The sequence below is a fragment of the Cryptomeria japonica genome, chromosome 10, assembly GCF_030272615.1.
Source record: "Cryptomeria japonica chromosome 10, Sugi_1.0, whole genome shotgun sequence".
NCBI classification, from domain to species: Eukaryota; Viridiplantae; Streptophyta; class Pinopsida; order Cupressales; family Cupressaceae; genus Cryptomeria; species Cryptomeria japonica.
The window spans coordinates 580,957,304-580,983,220 of record NC_081414.1 but is presented as its reverse complement, the minus strand read 5'-3'; the positions used below and the strand labels follow the sequence as shown (position 1 = coordinate 580,983,220).

Below are 25,917 nucleotides of genomic sequence, written 5' to 3'. Positions count from 1 at the left end.
TTCCTATTGATCGGTGGTGTTGCATTGAGGATGAAACCTAATGCTATCTTATTCTACTAGGTTATGGACTGGTTTATGTAACATGTTAGTGAAGTATGGTATCGGTTTAGGGATAACTTCTCTCTCAATAACGACTGTAGATTTCTGATAAACATCTCTACAAATCATTATCTGGTAGGGAAAAGGGGATCTTAGTGGAGATAGCTTGATACCTCGAAATGAAATTCGTGACCTTCTCATTGGGATTTTGCTTACAATGAACAAGGTCAGCAATGGTGACCCTGCTACTAATGCTAGCTTGAAACCGTTTGAGGAAAAGGTCCATAAGCTGGTTAGAGGTACAAATAGAATGATTAGGTAAGGAGCTATACCATTCTAATGTTGTCCCCTTGAGGGAATGCGATAACAACTTCAACAAAATGAAATCCAGACTATGGTAATCACTACACATAGTCATGAAGGAATCTATATGAATATTCGGGTCCCCATCACCATTGAATCTATCAAACTTTAGAGAGTCAATAGTAGTCGAAAGGATAGTTTTAAGGATGGTAATGTCTAGGGGACTCTTCCTGTAGTACGCAGGCAAGGATGATTGACTGTAAGAAAAAGCTAGGTTAGTGAGCTGCAACTATAATTGACCCATGTTCTGCAGAATGGTGTTCAATATGGGATTAGGAGGTGGAGGTGCACCACCACCTCCACCAGATCCTCCAAGAGAAACCGAGATACCTATAGATGTAGTGCCAGTGCTGATCACCAAAATCTGAGCAGTGGTAGAGGAAGAGGTCAAACTACTAGCCATTCCTATGTAGCCCAAGGGAGTGAGTGAAGCACTAACATAAGGTATGGTGGAGTCCACCATGTGTGCACTCAACCTTGGAATGCCAACACCAACTTGGAAACTGAAGGCATCATATTGATTGTCCACATGGGGTGCATTTTCCAAGGGCACATGGTTCTTAACAATCATGGACAAGGACCTCAAAATCTCCAAAATGCTTTTGTCAGAGATCAACATGTCCCTCAAGGTACTCATGATATGACCGACTTGGGGGAGGACATTCTCTCTGTTCAAGAAACCCTCGAAGTCTCTTAGATTCTACTCCAACATATTGATTTTGTCAAAGTCTACAGTGACTACAGAATCATGATCGACAACATGAGGGAAAGACAGGGTAGAACTCTTAGGAGAGGGCCCCCCAGTCAGAATAGATTTTAGACTATGAGAGGCCAATAACTTATTGGGATCAGGAAACTACTTGCCCTACATGGTGTCGGGTGAGGAGGACTGTAGTGATCAGGGGGAAAAATCTACCTAGATGACCTCCTGACTATGGCTCCTCTTGCAATCTGAGTCATAAAGCTCATAGACAAGCTATACGACGTTCAGGACCACAACACAGGGGCACACAAAAAGGTTTTGTTGGATGCTAAAATTTTGTTTTGTTTAAATGTAGGTGCTGAAAGAAAAGAAATGCAAAAATGAACTAGATATAAATGTTTTGTGTTGTTTTTTGTTTTCTTGTTTTCTCTCATTTTTTTTTCTTTTTTAACTTTTTGATCTTTTTAGATTTTTGAACTTTTGAGAAATTTAAAATCTTAATGAAACTAGATGAAATAGAAAGTAAATGATGCAAAGATAATTTTGGTTCACGTCGGGTTCACCAAAATGTAAGGGAGGAGATTTGTCACCTCAAGGATGAGGGATCCTCAAGGACAAACTAACCCTTCATTACCTCTTCGAATTGGCACTAAGATGAGTCAGGGGATAACAAAATTATGCAAAAAGTGTTAGACACCTGAGAGGCATCTTTGGACGGCTCTGCAAAGCTTCTATCTTCGAGACGAGCATGTAGAGCTAGGACACCAATGCATCATGGTGTTATCCTATACAAACGAAGTGCAGAACGTTGACAGAGAGTCTAGGATGTACTAACAAAAAATGCTAAAATAACAAAAAGGTACCAAACTATTAATAAATATAGATTATGAATCAAAACAAGAGAGTGCAAGGAAAATAAAGGAAATGTTACAATGAGTCCATGCTTTGAAGCCTCCTGCAACTTGATGTCCTCCTCACGATGATATTCCTACACACATATGAGAGGAAAATGTTGGGGTTATTTTTTGGAGTCTACCTAAGTCAAACCCTCATTTTGGTGTTTCCACCTCCATGAACAACGCAAGAATCCACAGAAAGAGAGAGATGATAAAGACAATAAATAATGCAATATGAGGTTGGAAATAAAGATTGGAAAGTGAAAAAGAGAGGTTTGAGTAGACTCCCCTTCCATGAACAATCGTTAGAGTGCTGGTGTGAAGTGCTTGAAATGCTTGAAAATGCTTGAAGTGCTGCAACAATGGTGGTGTTCTCCAAAATAATCTCCAAGAGCTCAACCTACAAGAAGGAATACCAAAATGCCAAAAAGAATCTCCTCAAATGCCTCTAACATGAAAGATAAAGGCATGATAAGGAATTTAGATGTCGGTGGGTGCATGCAGAGATGTTATGATTCCTTTCAGGTGCAAGCGTAATGCTCAAACAACCACCTATAGACTATTAGATTTGCGGGATGATAGCATGCCACATGGATGTCCCCGCGTTGTGCTTTAGTCCCCGAAGGTGACAAGTTGGCGGAGTTGGTAATACTTTGGTTGGAGTTGACAAGGATAGCCTAAGTGGAAAAAAGGACAAAGTGGCGGGGTCCGACCTCCAATAGCATGGGGGAAGGCACCATTTGTTGCGTTTATCACTAAGGGGTAAGATTTTTGACACTACAATCTTCAAGGTAAATTAGAGTACTTTCGTTAATTCATCGTACAAGTACTTAATAAATTTAATCCATTCCAACATCTACATGTGTCCCCTCAAATGGGATGCTAAGTGTCAAGAATCTTTTATAAAATTGAAGGATTGTATACTGTCACCACCAATACTAATGTCGCCTATTGAGAGTAAACCTTTGATCTTATACATCTTAGCTACATCATTAGTATTAATATATCTCTTAGCACAACATGATAATTCAAGAGAGATATTTATTGCATCAACCACACTTTGGTGGGATACAAACTTAACTACACCTATTTCAAGCATGCATGTATTGAAATTTTTTCTTCACAAAATATTTTTTATTACATGTTTAATTACCAACAAAGCTCATAAAAAATATCAATCCCCTAAAGTATCTTCTCAACAAAGCAACACTCACAGGTAGATTGGCTAAGTGGGTTATGATCTTCAATTATTCTGACATTGAGTATATAGATAGAGAGGTAATAAAAGGACAAGTCATAGTGGATCAACTAGTAGATATAACAACAATAGATAATATATTGATATCAAACTCCTCTAATAAGTGAATATTCATTGTAGCATCTTTAAGATAATATAAATTATATTTTAATTGCTCATTTACACAACATGGTTTTGCATGGAGAATTATTTTTATCACACCATAAGGGGATTGTATTCCTAAGTTATATAGATTGTTTTTCCCCTACACTAATACTATTATTGACTATGAATCTTTATCATAAGACTTTGGAAAACTATAGAATGGAAAATCAGGGATCTACATGTCTATGGTGACTCACAGGTAGTCATGTGACACGTGTATGGTGAATAATTAACCAAAGATGAAAATATTATGCCTTACAAGATAACATGGTTGATAGCTTCAATTACTAATTTCAATCCATTATGTCAAAGTAGATTACTAGAGTCAACAATAAAGTAGTAGATTCCATGGCTACAATCAGGTCTCAATTTGGTAGGGCTCATAACATACAACAATGTGAGTTCTTGTTGGAACAACTTCTTATCCCTACTTTTAATATTTCCAAATCTAAGCTTGTGTACAAAATTGTTGGTCTCAATTCTCCCTAGTACAAGGATATCTACAATTTCCTTCTTGATCAAATCCTTATGTCTAACCTATCTACCTGTAGTGTCATAAAATTGCACCTCCTACAATTTTAACTACATTTGAGGTCCTCACCTTGATGATGACACCCTCCTTCCTGACCAAGACCCCTTTCCGCACCTTCACCCTTGGGTTCTTCCTTTCTCAAGACCTGTTCCTGCCTCTAGACCTTGTCCGAGCCCTGAAATAGGGTTGGATAGGGGCGTGGCGCCCCTGTACCCACCTCTTAGGGTGGTCCTATAATGGGTCATCCTGATCACCTATGCACAATCCAACTTCAGGGTTTACATTTCCTCTTTGTCGACCTTCAGTGATTGAAAATTAATCCTTGAGACATGTATAAAAGGAGATTCAATTCCCTCATTTTTGGGAGAGGCGAAGTTGATCATAAGAAAGCATAGGCGAAGATATACATCATCAAGCATTCAAGCATTCAAGTCTTCTTTATTCATCCATTGGAGAAATATTATAACATTCATTTGCAAGTATGTATGTGTGTTAGGGTTTTGTCATGTTACATGTCATTTCATTTAACACTTGTGATTACATTCAAGAAGCAAAGAAATCATCATCAATAAATTGTAGATCTACAAGGTATACATTTCCATTGTTTACATTCAAACATTTGCAATTACTTTCTTTCAAGGTTGACACAAACGAGGTTTGAATGAGGCAAACCCCTATCCACAACCCTTCTTCCCTTCTTTTTTGTGTGTAGGTTGTAGGTGCGCAACTATAATTGCAGGTTTAGGCTTCATTTACAGAGACCGGAGAACCCTTTTTGTTTCGCAGATTTTGTGGAGGACCATGTACACTGTTGCCACGGTCCTGACGAATTTCCTCCAAATTTACAAGGCAAATCCGTATTAGTCTAATTAGCTCAGATCCAAAGTTACAACACGATCGCAAACTAGTAGCTCCTCATTTCACTCAATTTCTCTCTTTGTTCCACATAGTCAACAAGTCAACTTTTCTATTTACAAAAGAGGGCCAATCACACTTCAACCCTAGAAATCCACTTGGAATTCACATCCTTGTTTCCCTTGGATTTGGATCATTCAAGCCCCTCTTTTGAATGTAAAGTTCCTCGAAGCGAAAATCATCCTAGTGACTTTCTTTCTCTCTCCTAGATGGGGAGTCACTAGGGTTCAATTTTCCACTTTACATTTTGGTGAACTCGATGTCTTACACATCAATTCTGATTTCTCATTATTAGATCTGATTAATTTCTATTTCAAATTCAAATATTTCATTTCCAAGTTTGATCTATTTGCAAATTTTAGAGGTTAATGGCATAAAAACCCTAATTTTTCATTTTGAGAAAACTAAGCTTGTGAAGTGTAAAATTTTAATTACTTGTTTCAGATCTGATTTCTATTTCAACATTGCAATTCAAATTTGTCTCTTTATTCTGAAAAATTCAGTGGTTAAATCATAAAACCCTAATTTTTCTATTTTAAACCTTTGACTGCAAGTTTGATCGATCTAGACATCTCCAAATCGGCTGCTTTTTTGGATTCCACATTAAAATCATAATTTCTATCATCCCTAAAAATTTCAAAAAAAGTTGGTCAGACGATGTGCACTTTCGCCACGGTCCTTGACTTTTTCCCCAAAATTTTGGGAGACAAAATTGACTATATTTTTCTACTCAAACCTAAAAAATAGGCATACTTTATCAATTTTAACACCCTCTAAGGTCAAACACAAATTCAAAATTCATGAAATTCACAATTTCAAATAATTTTCATAAATAGGTCCTAATTTTAGATCTTCTTTTCTAGTAAATTCAACTTTTAATTAAAAGACTTTCAATGACAATTAATAAATTGGATTTACTTTCTCTTTCACATATGATTACATTGCTTTTTGCATATATTTTCTACAATCATGTGTCGGATAAGAGTTTATTTTATTTCCTATTGCTTTTCTTTATTCATAACACTTGGTTATATTGTGTTGTTAGGATTTCTAAATTATTTTCTTTTCAATTAGATCTCAAAGCTTTCATGTATCATTTATGTTGCATTATGGTGATGTTGTTAACAAAATGCATTTCCTATGTTAATCACCTTAAAGATTTTGTAGATACTAAACCTAGAGATCCTAACCTTTGTACCTCTCCTAGGGTATCTTGTGTGAATGAGATGAGACCTAATGCTTTAACTAATGATCTCTGTAAAAAAGAGCAAGCATTGGAAAGTAACATGAATCCATCTTTTTCTCATACACACACCCTTAAGCAAGGGGGGCAAAATCAAAACATCAAAATTGTTACATCTTTAGACGCTCCTTATTGTCCTAAGACCTATCTTCAACATCAAAGTATATGTAGGGAGGATGGTGTCATGCATTTTATTCATGACCTTTCCTCTTGCATAGAAATAACTAAAAATGAGCTTTTAGATGAAGAAGATTTTCTTCCCCAATCTTCCAAAAAGGATAAGCTTGATAAAGGAAAGGAGATTGTCATTTCACATGATACTCCTTCTTCATCTACAAATCCTTTTCTTCCTCCTTACACATCAGATTTGAAAGAAATTCATGATCCTATTCCTCCATCTAGTCAATTTCAACATTCTTATAGTCGTGGCTTTCATATAATTACAAAACAAGGTTTTAAAGGACAAGGAATTGGAAAATTTGAGCATGGAATTCATGTCCCTATAAATCCTCCCACACAAACTACTACAAGAGGCCTAGGAAATGGTACCCCTCTTTCCATGGATGAACTCCTTAGGCTCCAAAACTTTAAAGATTATCTTCAAAAACAACAAATCAAAAGAGCCCGTAAGAGTGCTTCTTCTTCAAAGCGTCCTTTTTGTTCATTTCACCAAACCCATGATCACAATGCTGATGATTGCCCTAATTTTCAAAAATCTATTCAAGATGGCATCGATAGTGGAAAAATTAGAATTGTGGATAATCAACCTTCCTCTCCTAACAAACCCTCTCCTTTATGTCAAGATGATATTTACCATCCTAACATATTAGCTGCACGAATCTATCGGAGATTGAAATATGATAAGAACATTTCCTTTCCTCCTCAAAATAAAAACAAAAATCTTAAGAAAGTGAAAGGTATTGAATACTGCATTTTTCATGAATTATATTCACATTCTCTTGGAAAATGCTATGCATTTAAGAAATTTGTTCAACTGCAATATGACCTTGCACAAATTTGTCTCACAATAGATCTAGCTGTATTTCTTGGTAAACACATAGTGCCTTAGCACTTCTTTTCCCTTCATGTTGCTCTTCACCCTATGACATAACTAGACCATTTAACGGGAGCTCTTTATCATTTGTGGTGGTATTGTTTCAATTTTACATAGTTTGGGGCATCAACATGAAGTCCATTTTTCTTCTTCTCTCTATACACTTGTGCATTATTCATTATTAGATATTTTTTCTAACATAAGAATCATTCCTATGTGAGCATATAATTGTTCTTGGGTTTCTTTGCTGACGAGAAGCTTCTTTAATCAATAATGAAACTCCTATCTTTCTTTCATTCTCTTGGAAAGTGTATCTTTTCTATGGCTGCGATTATTCTCAAGCACGATATGCCTCCTTGCATGGAATGATCTCTTGGGACGTGCATGTTCCTTCCTTTGGAGAATTTGTTCCATTAGGAAGGCATATCACTTGAAAATAAACACCATTGGAAAATATATACCCCCTTTTCCCCTTGTCCTTCTTACTTGGGGGGCAAGGATTTTAGCTCCTATCCCTTTCTCTATATCTTATGTATCACTATTTCCTTTAGGGGCTGCATTTTAAATTAATCCCCCTTGGGGAATATCTGATACCTTTTTTCTTCCTTTCGAAAGATTACCACTTCTTGAGATGTGTATTTTACATATACTAATGCCTTTTCTTGCATGCAAGTACATTGTGCATTTGATTATGTTAATCTATCTCTAAAACATCGTGTAGGTTCTTCTCATTGTCCCTACACTTGGGGGGCAATGATCTCTCTCTCTCTAAGGATCCACTCTTTCCTATGTTGTGGATGGTGTGAGTTATATTACTTGATGTCATTCCTTGTGTAGAATTGTTGTTGTTCACTTGAGGGTTCTCTCTTATATAAAAGAGGTGCAAGTCCTTGACTACAACCTCTTTCACATTTGGTAATGTAAATCTATGATAAATTCACCCATCCCTTGTGGGGCTAAAAGTGAATCGTCCTTCATCAAGAATCCCTTTCACCTAGGAATAGAAGGAAGGATTGCATTTTAGTTCTTTCCTTTGCTTCATTCTAGAAGATATTATATTTATCTAAGACAACTCCTCTTGGGGGTATATGTATTTTAAATTAATATCTCTTCTCCTCCAAGGATCACCTTTACACTTATAGTAAGATATCTCTTTTCAACTATCTTATCCTTGCTTGAAGAGTATTCCCTCTCTTGCTTGGATTTATGACATTGTTGCATAACAGATATCTTCTTTGTGACAAAGGTAGTATCCTTGTTCTTATTTCCTCAAGATATCAACATTAGTATATGTTGACATCTTAAGGGGGGAACCCACACTGCTCCTTTGTACTATACTTCTCTCACACATTGTACAATGGGACATTCTTGGAACCAGAGGGATTCCTCTTAGAGAAAGATGTCATCACTTTTCTTGTACAGTGAGACATTCTTGGTACCAGAGGGAAGCCTCTTAGAGAAAGATATCATCACTTCTTCTTTCTTGTATAGTGGGTCATTCTCGTAACTAGATCATAGACTCTTAGAGTGAGATGATGTCACTTTTATCCTATGCATGGTGATTATTCTTGGAACCAGAGCACAGATTCTTAGAGCGAGATATCACGTCTTTCGTGACACTTGTACTATACATTCTATATAGTTTGTAGCGTACTCAGGCATAGACTCATATGAGGCACTTCGAACCTCACTTTCACACACATGTGCTTGAGGTTGAGTGGAACTAATGGTGTTCCCACTATCCTCCCTTACATTTTTCACCCAGATGGGCTCTGAGGGCTAGATTTCCATGTCCTTCTCTCCATGGATCACCTAGTTGTAGGGGTGAGATGTACATGGTTTCTCTCTTGTCCGCCTTTCTTCTCATGGATCACCAAAGTATGTATTCATGTCCTCTCTCTCCTTCCTCTCATGAACCCATAGTTTTTCTATTGATGGTTCATGGATGATGTCAGCTTTTCTCTTTTATGTGATTGTTTGTGTTTATGAGATGGAATTGGTCTTTGTGTCTTGATTAGTTATTGAGACATCTAAGTATCGAGGTCTCTTCGGCTAGTTGGTTTGTTATCTTGTGTCTTGTTTTTGTCATGTGTCTTTTGCGCTTTGTTTTTTTTTGGTGTGTCTTATTCCTTTTTGTTTTTTGTGTGCTCTTGCATATGTTTGAGTGAGTTAAGATCCTAGGATTGGGGGCTTTTGTTCCTTAAGATTAGTGACATCTTATACTCCTTGTGGTATTGCTCCTTATCTCTCATCTTCATCTCTATTTCTTCTACTTTACCGGTAGTAGTGGCGTAAGCCATACTCCCGCTAAAGTGGGGGATAAATGTAGTGTCATAAAACTATGCCTCCTGTAATTTTAACCACATTTGACGTCCTCACCTTGGCAATGACACCCTCCTTCCTGACCAAGACCCCTTTCTGCACCTTCATCGTTGGGTTCTTCCTTGCTCAGGACCTGTTCCTTCCTCGAGACCTTGTTCGGGCCCCAAAATAGGGTAGGACAGGAGCATGGCACCCCTATCCCCTAGGACAAGGGCATGGCACCCCTGTCCCCACCTCTTAGGGTGGTCCTATAATGGGTCTGTCCGATCCCCAATGCACAATCTGACTTTGAGGTTTGCATTTCCTCTTTCTTGGCCTCTGGTGATTGAAAATTAATCCTTGAGACATGTATAAAAGGAGATTCAATTCCCTCATTTTGGGGAGAGGTGACGTTGATCATAAGCAAGCATATGTGAATATATACATCATCAAGCATTCAAGCATTCAAGTCTTCTTTATTCATCCATTGGAGCAATATTACAACATTCATTTGCAAGTATGTGTGTGTGTTAGGGTTTTTTAATTTTGCATGCCATTTCATGTAACAATTGTGATTACATTCAAGAAGAAAAGCAATCATCATCAACAAATTGCAGATCTACAAGGTATACATTTCCATTGTTTACATTCAAGAATTTGCAATTACTTTCTTTCAAGATTGATTCCATAACTGAGGTTTGACTAAGGCAAACCCTTATCCACAACCCTTCTTCCCCTCTTTTCTGTATGTAGGTTGCAAGTGCATAGCTGTAATTGAAGGTTTGGGCTTCATTTGCAGAGACTAAAGAACCCTTTTCATTTCACGGATTTTGTGGAGGACCATGTACACTATTGCCACAATCCCAATGACTATCCTCCAAATTTGTAGGGCAGATCCGTATTAGTCAAATTAGCTTAGATCGAAAGTTACAGTGTGATCCTGAACCAGTAGCTCCTCATTTCACTCAATTTATCTATTTGTTCTACATAGTCAACAAGTCAACTTTTCTATTTACAAAAGAGGGCATATCACACTTCAGCCCTTGCAATCCACTTGGAATTCACATCCTTGTTTCCCTTGGATTTGGATCTAGTGGATTCAAGCCCCTCTTTTGAATGCAAAGTTCCTCGAAGCAAAAATCATCCTAGTGATTTCCTTTCTCTCTCCTAGGTGGGGAGTCACTAGGGTTCAATTGTCCACTTTACATTTTGTAAAATTGTGCCTCCTGCAATTTTAACCACATTTGAGGTCCTCACCTTGGCAATGACACCCTCCTTCCTGACCAAGACCCCTTTCTGCACCTTCACCCTTGGGTTCTTCCTTGCTCAGGACCTATTCCTGCCTTCAGACCCCATTTGGGCCCCAAAATAGGGCAGGACAAGGGCGTGGCACCCCTGTCCCCATCTCTTAGGGTGGTCCTATAATGGGTCTACCCGATCCCCTATGCACAATCCAAATTTGGGGTTTGCATTTCCTATTTGTCAGCCTTTAATGATTGAAATTTAATCCTTGAGGCATGTATAAAAGGAGATTCAATTCCCTCATTTTGGGGAGAGGCAAAGTTGATCATAAGCAAGCATAGGGAAAGATATACATCATCAAGCATTCAAACATTCAATTCTTCTTTATTCATCCATTGGAGCAATATTACAACATCCATTTGCAAGTATGTGTGTGTGTTAGGGTTTTGTCATGTTACATGCCATTTCATGCAACACTTGCGATTACATTCAAGAAGAAAAACAATCATCATCAATAAATTTCAAATCTACAAGGTGTACATTTCCATTGTTTACATTCAAGCATTTGCAATTACTTTCTTTCAAGGTTGATTCCACAATCGAGGTTTGATTGAGGCAAACCTCTATCCACAATCCTTCTTACCCTCTTTTCTGTGTGTAGGTTGCAGGTGTACAATTGTAATTGCAGGTTTGGGCTTCATTTGCAGAGATGGGAGAACCTTTTTCATTTCGTGGATTTTGTAGAGGACCATGTACACTGTCGCCACGGTCCTGACAACTTTCCTCCAAATTTGCAAGGCAGATCCATATTAGTCTAATTAGCTTAGATTCGAAGTTACAATACGATCCGGAACCGGTAGCTCCTCATTTCACTCAATTTCTCTCTTTGTTCCACATAGTCAACAAGTCAAGTTTTCTATTTATAAAAGAGGGAAAATCACACTTCAACCCTTGCAATCCACTTGGAATTCACATCCTTGTTTCCCTTGGATTTGGATCTAGTGGATTCAAGCCCTTCTTTTGAATGTAAAGTTCCTCCGAGCAAAAATCATCCTAGTGACTTCCTTTCTCTCTCCTAGGTGGGGAGTCACTAGGGTTCAATTTCCACTTTACACTACCATACAATGTAAGACCGTAGTTTGCCAATCCTCTCGCTATGTTATCATTTAAGATATCCTATACCATAGGAGCCTAAAAATACCTCTTCTTAGGCATCTTAACTCAAGTGAAGTACAAACTACCTTATACAAGGTACATGATGATATATGTGGAGCTCATTTTAGTGTCCCAACCCTAGATAAGAAGTTAATGGGAACTGGATATTATTGGCCTACCATGTAACAAGATGCCTATCACTTCATCAAAAAGTATCATCAATGTCAAATACATGGAGATCTTATTCATGGACTAGCACAAGAACTTCAACTAATTACTTCTTTATGGCCCTTCTCCCAATCAAGACTCAACCTTGTACAAAAGATTCACCCATTTCTTCAAATGGAAACAAGTTCATCATTATTACCACTAAGTATTTTACAAAATGTATCAGGACCATTGTCATCACATACATCACCAGTAAAGAAATTACAAAATTTATCATCAACTATATCACTTTTTGGTATGTTTACCATTCTCAATTATTACATAAAATAATCATCCCTTCAAAAATTAGGATGAGCATGATATTTGTGACAAGTTCCACATCCAACACCAATTTTCCACACCTTACTACTTGCAAAGTAATGGTCAAGATGAGGTATCTAATAAAACTATTCTAAGAAATCATCAAAAAGACTATCAATGAAGTTGATCATGATTGGCATATCCAAATAAAACCCTACCCTATGGTCTTACCACACTAACATCTGTAATCCTATAGGTGTTACTCCATACTCTCTAATATTTAGTTCTAAAGAAATATTACTTATAGAGGTTGAGCTACCATCTTTGAGGGTCTCTATGCAATGTTTCATTTATGACAAAAAGTATAGAGTCTCAAGACTACATGAGTTACAATCGCTAGATGAGAAAACATTTATCACTAAACCATCTTCAAGCTTACCAATTTTTTTTTTTGTAGCTATAGTAAAAGAGTCCAAGTCTGAACCTTTTCTATTGGTGATCTATTACTGAAAGAAAATCAAAACAATCAACTTGATAGATAGAATCCAAAAAAAAATGAGCCTAACTAGTTGGGTCACTACATTGTCATGCAATAGCAAGTGGATCTAGTGTGTATCAACTTTTTTCACCTAAAGGTGAACTACCTAAAGATCCAATCAATATAATTAACCTTTGTAAGTTATACACATGAACCTTGGGGTATCCCACTCAAAAAATAAAATAAAAAAGTAAAAAAAACCAAAACAATTGTCACCTTGATGAAAACCTCGCAAATAGAAATCTTGTGTGACACCAAAAAAAAGAAAGAAAAATAATCTATCCTATGGTGAAAACCACTTCAATGGTGCCTTTGGAAAGTACCATAGTGAAAACCTCTTACATGTGCCATATGTAGTATGTCATGCTCTTCCATTTGTCATAATTCAATCTAATTTTTCAACCGCCATCCATGATAAAGGTGGTCCATTGCCATTCATAATAAATTTCATCTTCATTCATCCATAATAAAACCTTTCCACACCTATCATCACCTAATATTTGTTGATATTTAGGATCACTTTCTCCCATCTCATATCATAATAAAGTCAATCCATCTCACTCATTCCATAATAAATGATTTTGTATCTTATTGAGGCATTCCTTGACCTAGTATTTAGGGTTGGATCTTTGAGGTCACAACAAAGGATATATTACACTTGCAATTTCCATGATAATTCTCACAATCTACCTTCCATTATAAATTGTTCACATGCCATAATAAAATTTCACACCATCACCATTAATCCTTTATAATAAATTGTCTCTTGATAAGACATCGACACTTTGAATAGACACAAGCATTACACAAAACACTTATCTTCATAAATTATGGACTAATAGACAACTACCAAGCTATCCTATTTCCAAAATAAATAACTTCCTATCAAATTTTACTATCCTTATAACAATATCATGCCTTAATAGACACATCTTGCCTACAATAGGAATCTTATCCAACATCATCTAATGAGAAAAACTCATATTTACCAAGAAGATCTAAATGGTCTTTGATTTGTTTGGTTAGTAAGTCTTTTATTTTTCTTTATTTATCTTATATCATGTTCCTATACTACTCCAAGATATCTACAAGTAATTAGAAGAGTGAGGATGGATCATGATCACAATTTTTTGAATGTCGTTTAAATTATGGTATACATATTATTGGTAAAACTAAGTTCTATGTGTGTGATTAGTGTTCCATCTGGCATAATCAATCACCCTATGCAAATTAAAGGTCATCTAATTCTTTTTTTGCATCGATATTATCTTTCTATGTGGTTACTTCCTCACATATTCAGATAGTTCTATTGTCACTAGTATGAATCGAGTCATTCCTTGTTTGTAGTGTTATTATCTATGCAGAGGGATAGTTTTGATGCCTTGGGCTTACCATACCTTGGTGAAAATATATTCATTTACGAAATGAAAATTCTCTATGATAATAAATATGCACTAGTGAAAGAACAATGAAAGCTCAAAGTCTAATCAATCTATTAATTTGCTATCAAACAATCTTAATCATCAAATCTACAAAACATGTCATGCTATCTATTTTATCTAATCCATAAAACATATTCATATTGGTATTTATCAACACTTGTATATTGTAAACTTTAACATTCTTCCCTTCTTACCAACCACTCTTCTCATTATTTATTTGACCATCCCTACAGTCATTTTGTTTTATTTTCATAACACACAAAAATAACTGCATCCATGATATCATCATACATCTACACACATGTTATTAGATCAATATTTCATGAGAAAGAGACTAATTTTAGAGCCTACCTGAAGGGAAACAAAAGATTTTCTCAACTTTAAAATACTAAGATTAGCTTAACACAATCTATGACTTGTATCAATCATGCATCATCTTGCATTAATACTACTTGAAAGAGACAAAATCAAAGAATTCTAAGAATGAATCACAAAAACATCATCAAATCTTTCATTCAACACAACACATGAAGTATCAAGAAGGAAAAATATCATTCTTTTATTAAAATCTAGAAGGAATTGTTGATACAAATCTGAAAATGATTCTAATACTAAGTTACAATTTCTTCTTAAGCTTGAAAGAGATTTGAATAGCTACAATACAAGCTAGGAGAAAGAAAATAACTAGAAAAGAATGAATAAGAGAAAAAGATAAATAGAAGGAGCTGCACCTTATTGAAAGTTGTGACTAAGGTCGAACTCTAGCTCCAAATTATTGTCCTCTTCTTGGAGTCTTCTCCAACTTTGCATGAATGTGACCTCTTTGATCAAATTTGATAAAAAAGAATGTGTAAAGGAACCTCTAACTACTACAAACTATCTATGAACTACTTGAAAGTTGTCTTGATTCATATTTTAACCATATGTGGGGCTCTAACTGAAATGCAACTATTGTTTTTTCTTTGAAAACTTCATCTTTTCAAGCTTTGATTTGATGTATAACTGAAATTCTCACCTCTTGCCATCTCAACTAGCCCTTGTATTGATTCTTGAACTAGACCTTCAAACTATTTGATGACCTAAAATTGTCTCATGAATTTCATTTTTGCTACCTTTATCCCTTAGATCATTATTGATTGATAATAAGCTTCTTACTCATTTACATGACTGCAAACCTTATCTAACCATGCTTCATAAATTGTCATCTGCTACTTTGAGTGTTCTTGTTCATGACAATTATTACTGTCTAGACCTACTGCATGTCTTTCACATTTTTTCTTTCATGAAGATCCTTTGAACCGTTGTTATATATCACTATCAATGTGAACTTTCCCTTGAGATATTGTTCATCATGACAATGTTTACAGTCTCCTCTTTGTCCTTTACTTACTCTGTAATGTTTTATATCCCTTGGAATTGTGCATATACCTTTACTTTGTGTTGCCTTGCTGAATCTAGAATCATTGTCTTCCATACTTGTTGACTGTGTTAAGATATATTACTGCTTTGTAAGATAGTTATTTACAATTGTTTCTAACTCAATGGATGCCTCCATGCAGTATGTTTTTTTATTGATGAGGTTGTGCCTAGCCTCAACAAAATATTTGTTAATACTTTACACAAGGAAGACAACTATTGCCTTTTGAAAACACTCTCTATCTATACCGTAGCCTTTATCTACTATCTTTTCACTATAAGACTCCCTTATGAGCATAAGGTTCTGGCTTTGATCTCTGATCTACAATCTTGTAAGCTTCTTATTATCTATTTTGCATACTGTGATTAGTCTTCATTGTCTTGTCTACTTTGTTCTTTCTGAGATAATCATCTTGAATGTGGCTTCTATTGTATGGGTTGTTCTTAGGTCTGGAAGCTCCCTTTTCCCAATATTTTTCATAAGGTGGCTATGTATTATTTTCAATCATCATATTTATCTAAAAATTTGTCTTAGACCTACCATTAGAGAAGACTGTTCTCTTAGATATCTCACTGTGGTAGGGCTCTTTGTCCATTGAAATTCTCAAAACACTTTCACAAGTTTGATAATGCCTTGTAGAAGGATTTCATGGCCATGAACTTACCTTTGTGGTTTCTATTTGGTTATCTTCTTATTCTTTGTATTCCCTAAGACTATAAAAGTATTTGTATATTGTGGTTACTCAGTCTCATCATTTGACTATACCTTCGATTTGGTTGTTGTCTATACTTTGGTAGGGATGTTTGTTCATACTCGATATATTTAGGGATTGTATTGAGTTCTTTGGACCTTTCCTTTATTTTTTGATGAGAGGATCCTTGAAAATTCCAATCTAGACTAGGTATTTTGGTAGACTTTGTCAACTTACTATCTTTTTTCATTCTGCTACAGGTTTCTTATGACTGTACTAAACATTTGAAGTCACTGCCTCTTTATATTAGACTCTGTTGTTGTGACTGCAATCTTACATATTTTCTTGAATCTACTCACTATCCTTTCAAGGATAAATTTTCTTTTTACCTCCATTAATGGTTTTGACAACCCTTTTAAACTTGTGACTATGAAGCTCAAACTACTGCTCTAAAAGTGTGACTTTTGATGAACTCGATCTCTCTCAATGTCTTTTTGTTTGATCTTTCACTGCTTTGAAGGTATATGATATCCTCATGTCTTGGTCTCTAAGATGTCTCAAGGTTTATTGAAGACATCTTTGGCTATGATAAGGCATTCTATTGCCTTTTCATTGAATCTCTTTCAAGTTCACTACTTTTTAGAAGCTGTGGTTTCACTGTTCGTTGTGGCAATTAAATCAATCTTGAGCACATTATTAATTCTTCAATCATCAAATATCACATGGCAAATCAATTACTCAATATTAATTAAATATTTATTTAATTAATTGAATCATTTCCAAGAATATCATTTTGATCAATTATCTTATTTAATTTATTAAATATCCTTGCATATTTAATTAATTAATAAAATTGCCATTTAATCATGCAAAAGGAATTAATTTATTACAAAAGAGGAATTAATTACAAAACAAGAGTTGAATTGAAATTAAAATAAAAGAATTGAATTGAGAGATAAATAAAACTTGAGATATTATTTCTTTTTCTAAATTTAGAACTTGAAATCAGAAAAACAATTAATTAAATTATTGAATTATTCTCTAAAATTGGAACTCAAAGCTTTTCAGAAAAAGAAGTTCAGTTGCATTGAAAAGACTCTTTTAATAAAAGAATTATCTATTTTTATCACAAATGCATGTAATTAGTTATTATTATTTCCAATGCAACTTGGACTTCTAATTTGAATGCATTTCAATTAAACTATAATTGGAATCTATCTCAAGGTTAACTAAACCTGATTTCTCAGTTATTTTCAATTAATCTTAAATTGAGCTTTTTTCATCATCTCTCTTGAGAATTCTCTATAAATTCAGTCTTCAGCTCTTATTCCAATTCACCCCAGATATTTTTGAGAATATGCTTGGAGATTATTATCACGCTAATTTCGCTCTGGAGTCATTGAAGATCATTGTGCTTTTTTAGATTATTTGCATCCATTATTGCTTGAAATTATTCATCCATTGTGCATCCATATAGTTAATATCATATAGATTAAATCCTTCATCTTGGTGTAGTCTAGTCACTAGTATTGCTTATAAAAATTTGAGAGCAAATCTTTTAGAAGGCAATTAGTCTGTTTGTTATGGTTTATTATTGATTGATTATTATTTACTAACCATGCATATAATGACTTAATTGAAGTGTTGTGCTTGTAGCTACAGACCCTTTTTCACACACACATCTCTGGCACCCACCGCGGGGCAAAAGACTACATTTTTCGGCCTCCAAGACTGACAGCTTATTTTTTTGTTATTTTCCAGATTTCAGTTTTTTTGGATTTTCGTCCATACATCTCGTACGACATTTACCACAGGCTAAAATGACAAATTGTAGGTGTCGTACGAATTGGAATCCTGTCTCGTACGAGTTGGAATCCTGTATCGTACATATTTTCATTTTGTCGTACGACTTTGTATTTTCTGGTTAAAAAAGTTAAAAAAGAGGCAAAATTTCATGATTTTTATTAATTATTCTGACGACTGACCCTGACTGTTTATCTATCTATCTTAGAATTTTTCATAGCCTAATTAGTTTTTGCAGAACTCTTGTCAAAGAATATGCTTGTCGCACAAAGGCAATATGACTACTGATTTGTTGTCTTTGCAGGTTGCCTAAGGAGAATTGACTAAACATCGTGTATTCTTTAAATTCATTTTTAGGAACCTAACTTGCTATCTAGTTAAAAAACAAATCTGTTTTTCATGTTTTTAGAAGATTTTGAGAGGTAGGAGAGTATGCTCTTGTCTTTTTCTAGACAATCAGAAATCCAGACCCTCAAGGCTTTTTCTTTGTTTGAGATTTGTACATCTTTAGCAGGCCTGCCCTTCCGAGGGGTTGAAAAACTCTTAAAGACGTTATGGTTGGTGTGAGGGGAACGACCTAAGTGGGAATGACTAAATGCCAAGTACTCCAACCCACTATAAAATAAATGTGATTTGATGAAAATCAAGTCAATGATAGTGCTCGGGAAGAGCTCTCCTCCATACCTTCGGGTATATTAAAACTTGGTTTTCAAGGCTGGAAGACCTCTTAATTGAGTTTATACCTCAACGCGCCAAACAGATCCCTGACTAGTTCCAATTAAAATTAGAAGCTACCCGGTTCACCTCTGAAAGGGAGATAATCTTTGTGCAAGAGAGATAGTAACTCTCCCAAGATACTTGTCATTTCGTGCCCCCATTAGCGTTTGGAGTCAGATAATACAGTGTTGAGAATCCATTGCATGAGACTCAGCGACTGTATTCTGATTAGCTATTGGGTGTGTACCTGAGTCTACAACCAAAGGTTTTCTTTCCTCACCAAATTCCTTAGGGTTTGCATGCTGTGATTGGAGTCACTATTTATACTACGTGTTTTCTATGTTTTCATCCCTGAAACAAAAAAAACTGGAATACCAAAAAATGGAGAAGACAAGAAACAACTCAGTGATTTGAAACTCTCTCTGTGTCAGAAACTAGTCCATCCTAAGTTGAAACTCTGTCAGTGTCAGAAACTAGTCTATCCTAAGTCGAAACTCTGTCAGTGTTAGAAACTAGTCCATCCTAAGTCAAAACTCTGTCCGTGTCAGAAATTTGTCCATCTTAAGTCAAAATTCTGTATCCTGGTAAAAAATTAGTCCATCTCGGAATTGGTCATACTCAGTTATCATACTCAACAATTAAAAAAACTTAGAATTTATAGGCTTTGTCGTGTGAATAGCCGTACGAGTCTGATAATTTATCATGCTACACCTTATCCTATGTCGTACGAGTCATTTTCATCTATCGTCTGGCTCTGTATCCTGTGTTGTATGAAATAGAATTGCTCTGAGTATTTTGTCATCCTGCAAATACCCATCTGTCATATGGTATGAGGCAGTAACTCGTACAAAACATAACTGTTGTCGTCTGGTTCAAAAAATTCTATCGTACGAGTCTCTGGTTTTGTCAGAACTGAACAGTCAAATTTGCCTAAAAATAGCTTATAGCGAACATAATACTGGTTATCAATTTTTCTGAGCATAAATAGATCAAGACAGTATACCTCTACCATTTACGTTGCACGATTTGGTCGATCATCTTTCAGTTAGTTCAATCAATTACCTATCAAATTTTAGTCACTTAGATAACGTCTTATACAGGATAGATTGTTCCTGAAACCAGACTGAATCTTACACTACTCTTAGAATCAACTTAGATAAACATCTTATATAGGATAGATCAATCCTGAAACCAGACTGAATCTCAGTTGTTTCTCCCAAACTATACTCTAAATAGAACAACTAGCTTTGAAATTGATCTTGACCTCTGCATCACAAACAACTTAGGTCACACTAATCCATAAAAATGCCTATTCAAACTAGGAGTTCTCGTAAGAAAGAAGCCAAAGGAAAAGAACAACCCTTCAAATATCAAGATAATCCATTCTACATGGAGGACCCACTCATTGACAAACCTTCGACATCAGGTGGACCAATTTTTGATGAACCTAAATCTCCTACTATACATGAGACAAAATACAATGATAAAGAAAACCTTAATATTCACAAGACTGATACTGATTCCTCATCAAGTGAGGCTGAAGAAGACACCGAACCTCCAGAAAAAGAAATTCATGACTGTCAAAAGGACAAAGACTTTAGAAAATGATGAAAGCTATCATGACCCGAGAGAAGTAAGACTATTTCTTAGAACTAGCAAAACAAGGTGCTAAACTTGGATATGATGTTTACACACTCGTTACTAAAAAGGAAGATTCACCTATACTCATGGTACACAAACAATTACAAGCCTTATGAATGGAGGTCATAGAATTGAAAAATAAAGATAAGTCCCCAAAACAATACTCTTTGGAAAAAATATGTTCCTTTCCATTTGACAAGAATCTATACATGCCTCCATTTCCTTCACGAGTGGAGATCCCAAAATTTGACAAATATGATGGTACCTCATATCCCCAAGATCATGCCAGAGAGTTTTGTGCTGCCTATATGGAGTTCATGCATGATCAAACGCACCTCATGCACCTTTTCCCAAGGAGTTTAGGGGGTCAAGCAATGGAATGGTTCTCAAGTCTACCCAAGGGAATAAAAATGTTTGAAGAACTAATCCAACTATTTTTACAACAATACTCATACAACATTTGACATCCTGTGACTATGATCGATCTTTGTAATACTAAACAGAAAACAGGGGAACCTCTTCTTACTTTCCTCCAATGCTGCAGAAAGATATTTTCTAGGTATCCACGACCCATCCCAGACTCTGAGAAAATGGATATATTTGTCAATAACTTGGTCCTAGAATTGAAATATAGCATACAAATGCAAGTACACCCCTCATTTAACAAAATGGTAGATAATGCTATTCAAATGGAAGATGTGCTCATAAAGAAGGGGGATATTACGCCTTGGAAAGAAACACAACTAGGATCTAGCTCTAAAGAGAAGAACAAGTATTGGAAATTTGGCAAAGACAACAACAAGAATGTTGTTAACGATGGAGTAGTAGACACTGTTCAAACTAACTCAAAGCCCACAATATTCAACTTGGCTAGTGGATTACAAGCACTTAAAGCTGTGGAGGCTGCAGTAGAAAATCCACCAAAGAAAACAAAGGAATGGTTCAAAGAAAAGCCTTCGCTTTCCAAACCTAAGTGTGATTTTACTCCTCTTGAAGAATCATATGAATCCGCTTTCAAAACTCTGTTGGCAAACAACTTGATAACACTACCAGATAACTCTAGACCATATGATCCAGAAGTCAAACCAAGATGGTGGAGAGAAAATGAATACTGTGACTTCCATCAGAATAAAGGTCATAACATAAACAATTGCATGAAGCTGAAACATGAGATTCAAGATCTCATAGACGCTGGTAAAGTCATTGTTGGGAATCATCCGACCAATGTAGATCATAAAGCATTTAAGGACCCTTTTCCTGTTTACGAACAAGGTGATTCTTCAAAGACCAAAGGAGGTGCCAAGGTATATTATACTTATACCAGTCAGGACAACGTTATCAACATGATTGAGCCTTCCCACTCAGAATATTGCAATGTGATTATAGTCCAAGATAAACCAAATGAATCATGATATACAAGAGCTCTGACCCAATCTCAAAAGAAAGTCACCCTCCAAGGAGCTAGTTCTTTCGACCTGGCTCAAGCAACATCAAACCCACCAACCTTGCCAAACAAACAAAAAGAATCAACATTGAACAAATTTAAAAGGTTAACTTCATCATCATCTTCTGCATATAGTGTCGTTGAACAGTTGAAAAGGACAAATGCTCAAATCTCAATCTTTGAATTGCTAAAACTCTCATATGCTCACAAAGAGATCCTAGACAAAGCATTGCTCACCACCAACGTTCCAAAAGATTTAGACATTGATCGGTTTCAGTCTATGGTGGGTCGTCTGACTTCACCTCACTATTTGACCTTCTTTGAAGAAGATGACAACTCACTAAATCATCCACATAACCGACCATTGCATATTGAAGCCATGATCCACAAACACAGAGTCAAACATGTTTTGATAGATGGAGGTGCGGGGTTGAATATCTGTACTTACAGTCTGCTTACACAACTAGGATTCTCTGCAAATGTCATTGATCCTGGCAAGAAAATAACAATAAAAGCCTATGATGAGGAAGAAAGGACTTCTAAAGGTCTGGTATCATTACCTATCAGAGTGGGACTTGTAGAAAGAGATGTCCTTTTCCAAGTACTTGATATTCCTTTGTCATATAATATATTACTGGGCAGGCCGTGGATTCATGAAATGAAGGCAATACCGTCAACATACCATCAATGCTTAAAGTTTCCTTATAACAGAGTTGAAGTCAGTATTCCTACTAATACAAATGTCATCTGTAATGCATTGACAAAAGGTGCAGATTCTTTTGTGCCTCATAATAGGTCAACCTCTACAAATGAAGATCTAGAAATACTGATGAAAGACTTAGAAAAGAGATTGAAGATTACAAATACCGACATGGATGGCTACAAGATAGGACTGGTACTTTCATTAGTTTCTCTCCCTCCATCACCAAAACAGTTGAGCAAGCCATCAAAGGCTATGAGAACACAAATTTCAGCTCTGAATACCATATATGATGGTCTGTTTGTACAGTCTTCTACCTCCTTGGTGGATGAAATAGAAGAGGATGCTATTCTTAACTGACTCTTTAAGGAGGATAGTCAAATTGAGGAGGTACGAAATTGTGAGATTTCCTCAAACCAATATGGTCCTGGCTACAAGATGATTGAATGCATGGGGTACTCAAGTACTGGTACTCTAGGCAAACAAAATGAAGATATTACTGAACCAATTCAACTACAAACCAAATCCACAAATGATAAGGTTGGACTGGGATACAATCTGAAAAGGACACGAGACCAAAAACATGTTTCTAAGTCTAAGTGGCAAAAAAGGATATCGCCTTCAACATTACACGAAGTAGACACTCAACAAACAAAAGCAGAGTGTAGAAAAGAGAAAGAAGAATCAACAGTCAAGAAAGAAGAAATAGTCAGTGCTCAAGCTTTGATGGTATTAGCTACAATAATACAGGAAGTTGAGGTCCCTGAGGATATAAGAGATGAAGTAGTGAGAATTGTTTGCACCACTAAACATTCTGGTCAAATATACTGGCAGGCAGAAATTAGTCGATGCAGAGACTGACTCAAATGATTATGAATGGGGTCCTGACTACCTCTCAGACACATCCACTACAGAAACTTTAGAAGAATCTAGCGGTGTCATAAATGATACTCAAGAGCTGATACGCATAAAACTAGAGAAAGAAATATAGGTTATTAGACAAAGGAGACAAGAAAATTATGAACAAGGACTGAAAGAAGGGAGAATACCAGAAAGCTTCTCATCTATGTGTCCTTATGCTAAAATAGAACAAATTAGGTATAGCAATACACAAGAAGAGTTGGAATCTACAAAACAAGAACCAGTTATCAGTCCAGAAGAAGTTGAATGGAGTAGACGACAACAAATCATAGAAACATCAAGATCATGTCAACAGGCGTGTCAGATACAAATGACAAATGAAACACAACATGAAGGAACTTGCAGTATTAAAGATGTTGGTGTTGATACCATACATACACTTACTAAATCACTTGAAGAAGACTTGGAAACTTCACTTGATGAACCTGATGACAGTCCTATTCAGGACAATATCTACCCAACCTCAAATTTTGAATCAGCTGATATAAACAATGAAAATCTGTCTACTGACCTTATCGCTGTTAAACCACGATATGACATCTAGTCTAGCGTAGTGAATGACGTTACAAGTATGTCTATCGGATTAGATCAACTAAATATTAATGTGAACTTTAATAATAATGATATGACTCTTCCTGGTCTTGAGACACTTATGCAAGGTATCCTTCTAGAACTCGAATTTTTGATCCGCCACTATGATAACAATACCGTGAACACTCTTGAACCTATCCAAAATTTATCCTTAGTACACCTCGAATTGATTGACTGTACTTTACAAAACCAGCCCATGAGTATACCTACTTTTTCCAATGACTATACGTTAGCTTATTATCTCAATGCAGTCAAACCTATGGACTCTTCCACCAGTGAACAGAGTGAAAATATGACTGAAGCGGATATCAAGTATCTTAGTCGCAAAAACAAGAAAAATAAAAACAAAAGATCTGATGGCGAAAACCACATTGTAGCGGTATCAAAATCTAAAAAAGAGAAAATAAAGGACATACCTAAAGGTGAAAACGTCTCTGAGGCACTTGAAGGTGAGATACTTGATATATACTGCCAAGTCATTTCTAGGAAAGGTCCTCCATATTGATCAAGCCAACTCAGCCAGTGAACATTGGGAGTTAAGAGACACCACACATCATTCATGTAGCTCAATCACTATCAGTAAAAGAATTGAAGGAGTTCACTCATCTATTCTGAGAAAAGAAAATAAACTTTGCATGGACATATTTTGATATGTCGGGCTTGGATCCTGATCTCATTATGCACCATCTTTCAATTACACCAGGAGTAAAACCAGTTAAGCAAAAACTTTGTAAGATGCATCCACATGTGGCACTACTGGTCAAGGCTGAGCTAGAAAAACTACTAAAAGCTAGATTCATTAGAGCTATAGATTATGCCAAATGGATTTCAAACATAGTACCTATGTCAAAGGCAGACAAGTCTATTAGAGTTTGCACTAACTTCAGAGATCTTAACAAAGCTTGTCCGAAGGACGAATTTCTATTGCCAAACATTGATATGATAGTCGACATGACTGTTGGGTATGAAATGTACTCACTAATGGACGGATTATCTGGATTTAATCAAATCAAAATAGCTCTTGGAGATCAAGAAAAGACAACTTTCACCTGTGCATGGGGAACCTTTTGCTGGAACGTCATGCCATTTGGGCTAAAGAACGCAGGAGCAACCTATCAAAGAGCAGTTACTACCATTTTTCATGATATGATGCATAAGAATATGGAATATTATGTTGATGACACCTTAGTGAAGACTATGAAAATATCAATGCATATTCAAGAGTTAGGTCCTATACTTGACAAAATGGAAAAGTTCAAACTCCGGTTAAATCCAAAGAAGTGTGCATTCAGAGTGACATATGGTAAACTACTTGGCTACATCATTTCAAAGAAGGGAATCGAGGTTGATCTTGAGAAGGTCCAAGCCATAATGGAAATGCCGCCTCCAAAGAACATCAGTCAAATGAGAAGTCTATAGGGACCTCTCCAATCCATCAAACGATTCATTTCTCAGCTAGCAGACAAAGCTCAACCTTTGACAAAGGTATTGAGAAAAGGAGTAATTTACAACTGGGATCAGCAGTGTGAACAACATCTTCAGCAAATCAAAGAGTACCTATTAAATCCACTGATATTGATGCCATCGATTCAGTGTAAACCATTAATCTTATGTATATTAGCAACTGATTCATCACTAGGGGCACTTCTGGCGCAATAGGATGACAATAAAAGGGAATGAGCTATTTATTACATCAAGA

General features: G+C 36.0%; 1 protein-coding gene across 13 annotated transcripts in view; it reads left to right on the top strand.

The window, feature by feature from the left end:
• The window catches only part of LOC131071885 (alkaline ceramidase TOD1), a 50,353-nt gene extending 31,972 nt beyond the window's left edge, over positions 1-18,381 (top strand). For 11 of the 13 annotated variants that reach the window (XR_009112623.2, XR_009112613.2, XR_009112620.2 and 8 more), the window contains one exon: positions 18,058-18,381. Coding sequence is in view for 1 of the 13 variants with exons in the window: in XM_058007850.2 (XP_057863833.2) it covers positions 18,058-18,136 (79 nt within the window). In the remaining 12 variants the exon portion in view is untranslated. The remainder of the gene's footprint in view (positions 1-18,057) is intronic. The other 2 variants (XR_009112615.2, XR_009112619.2) reach the window with 1 other exon arrangement.
• The last annotated feature ends 7,536 nt before the right edge of the window (positions 18,382-25,917 follow it).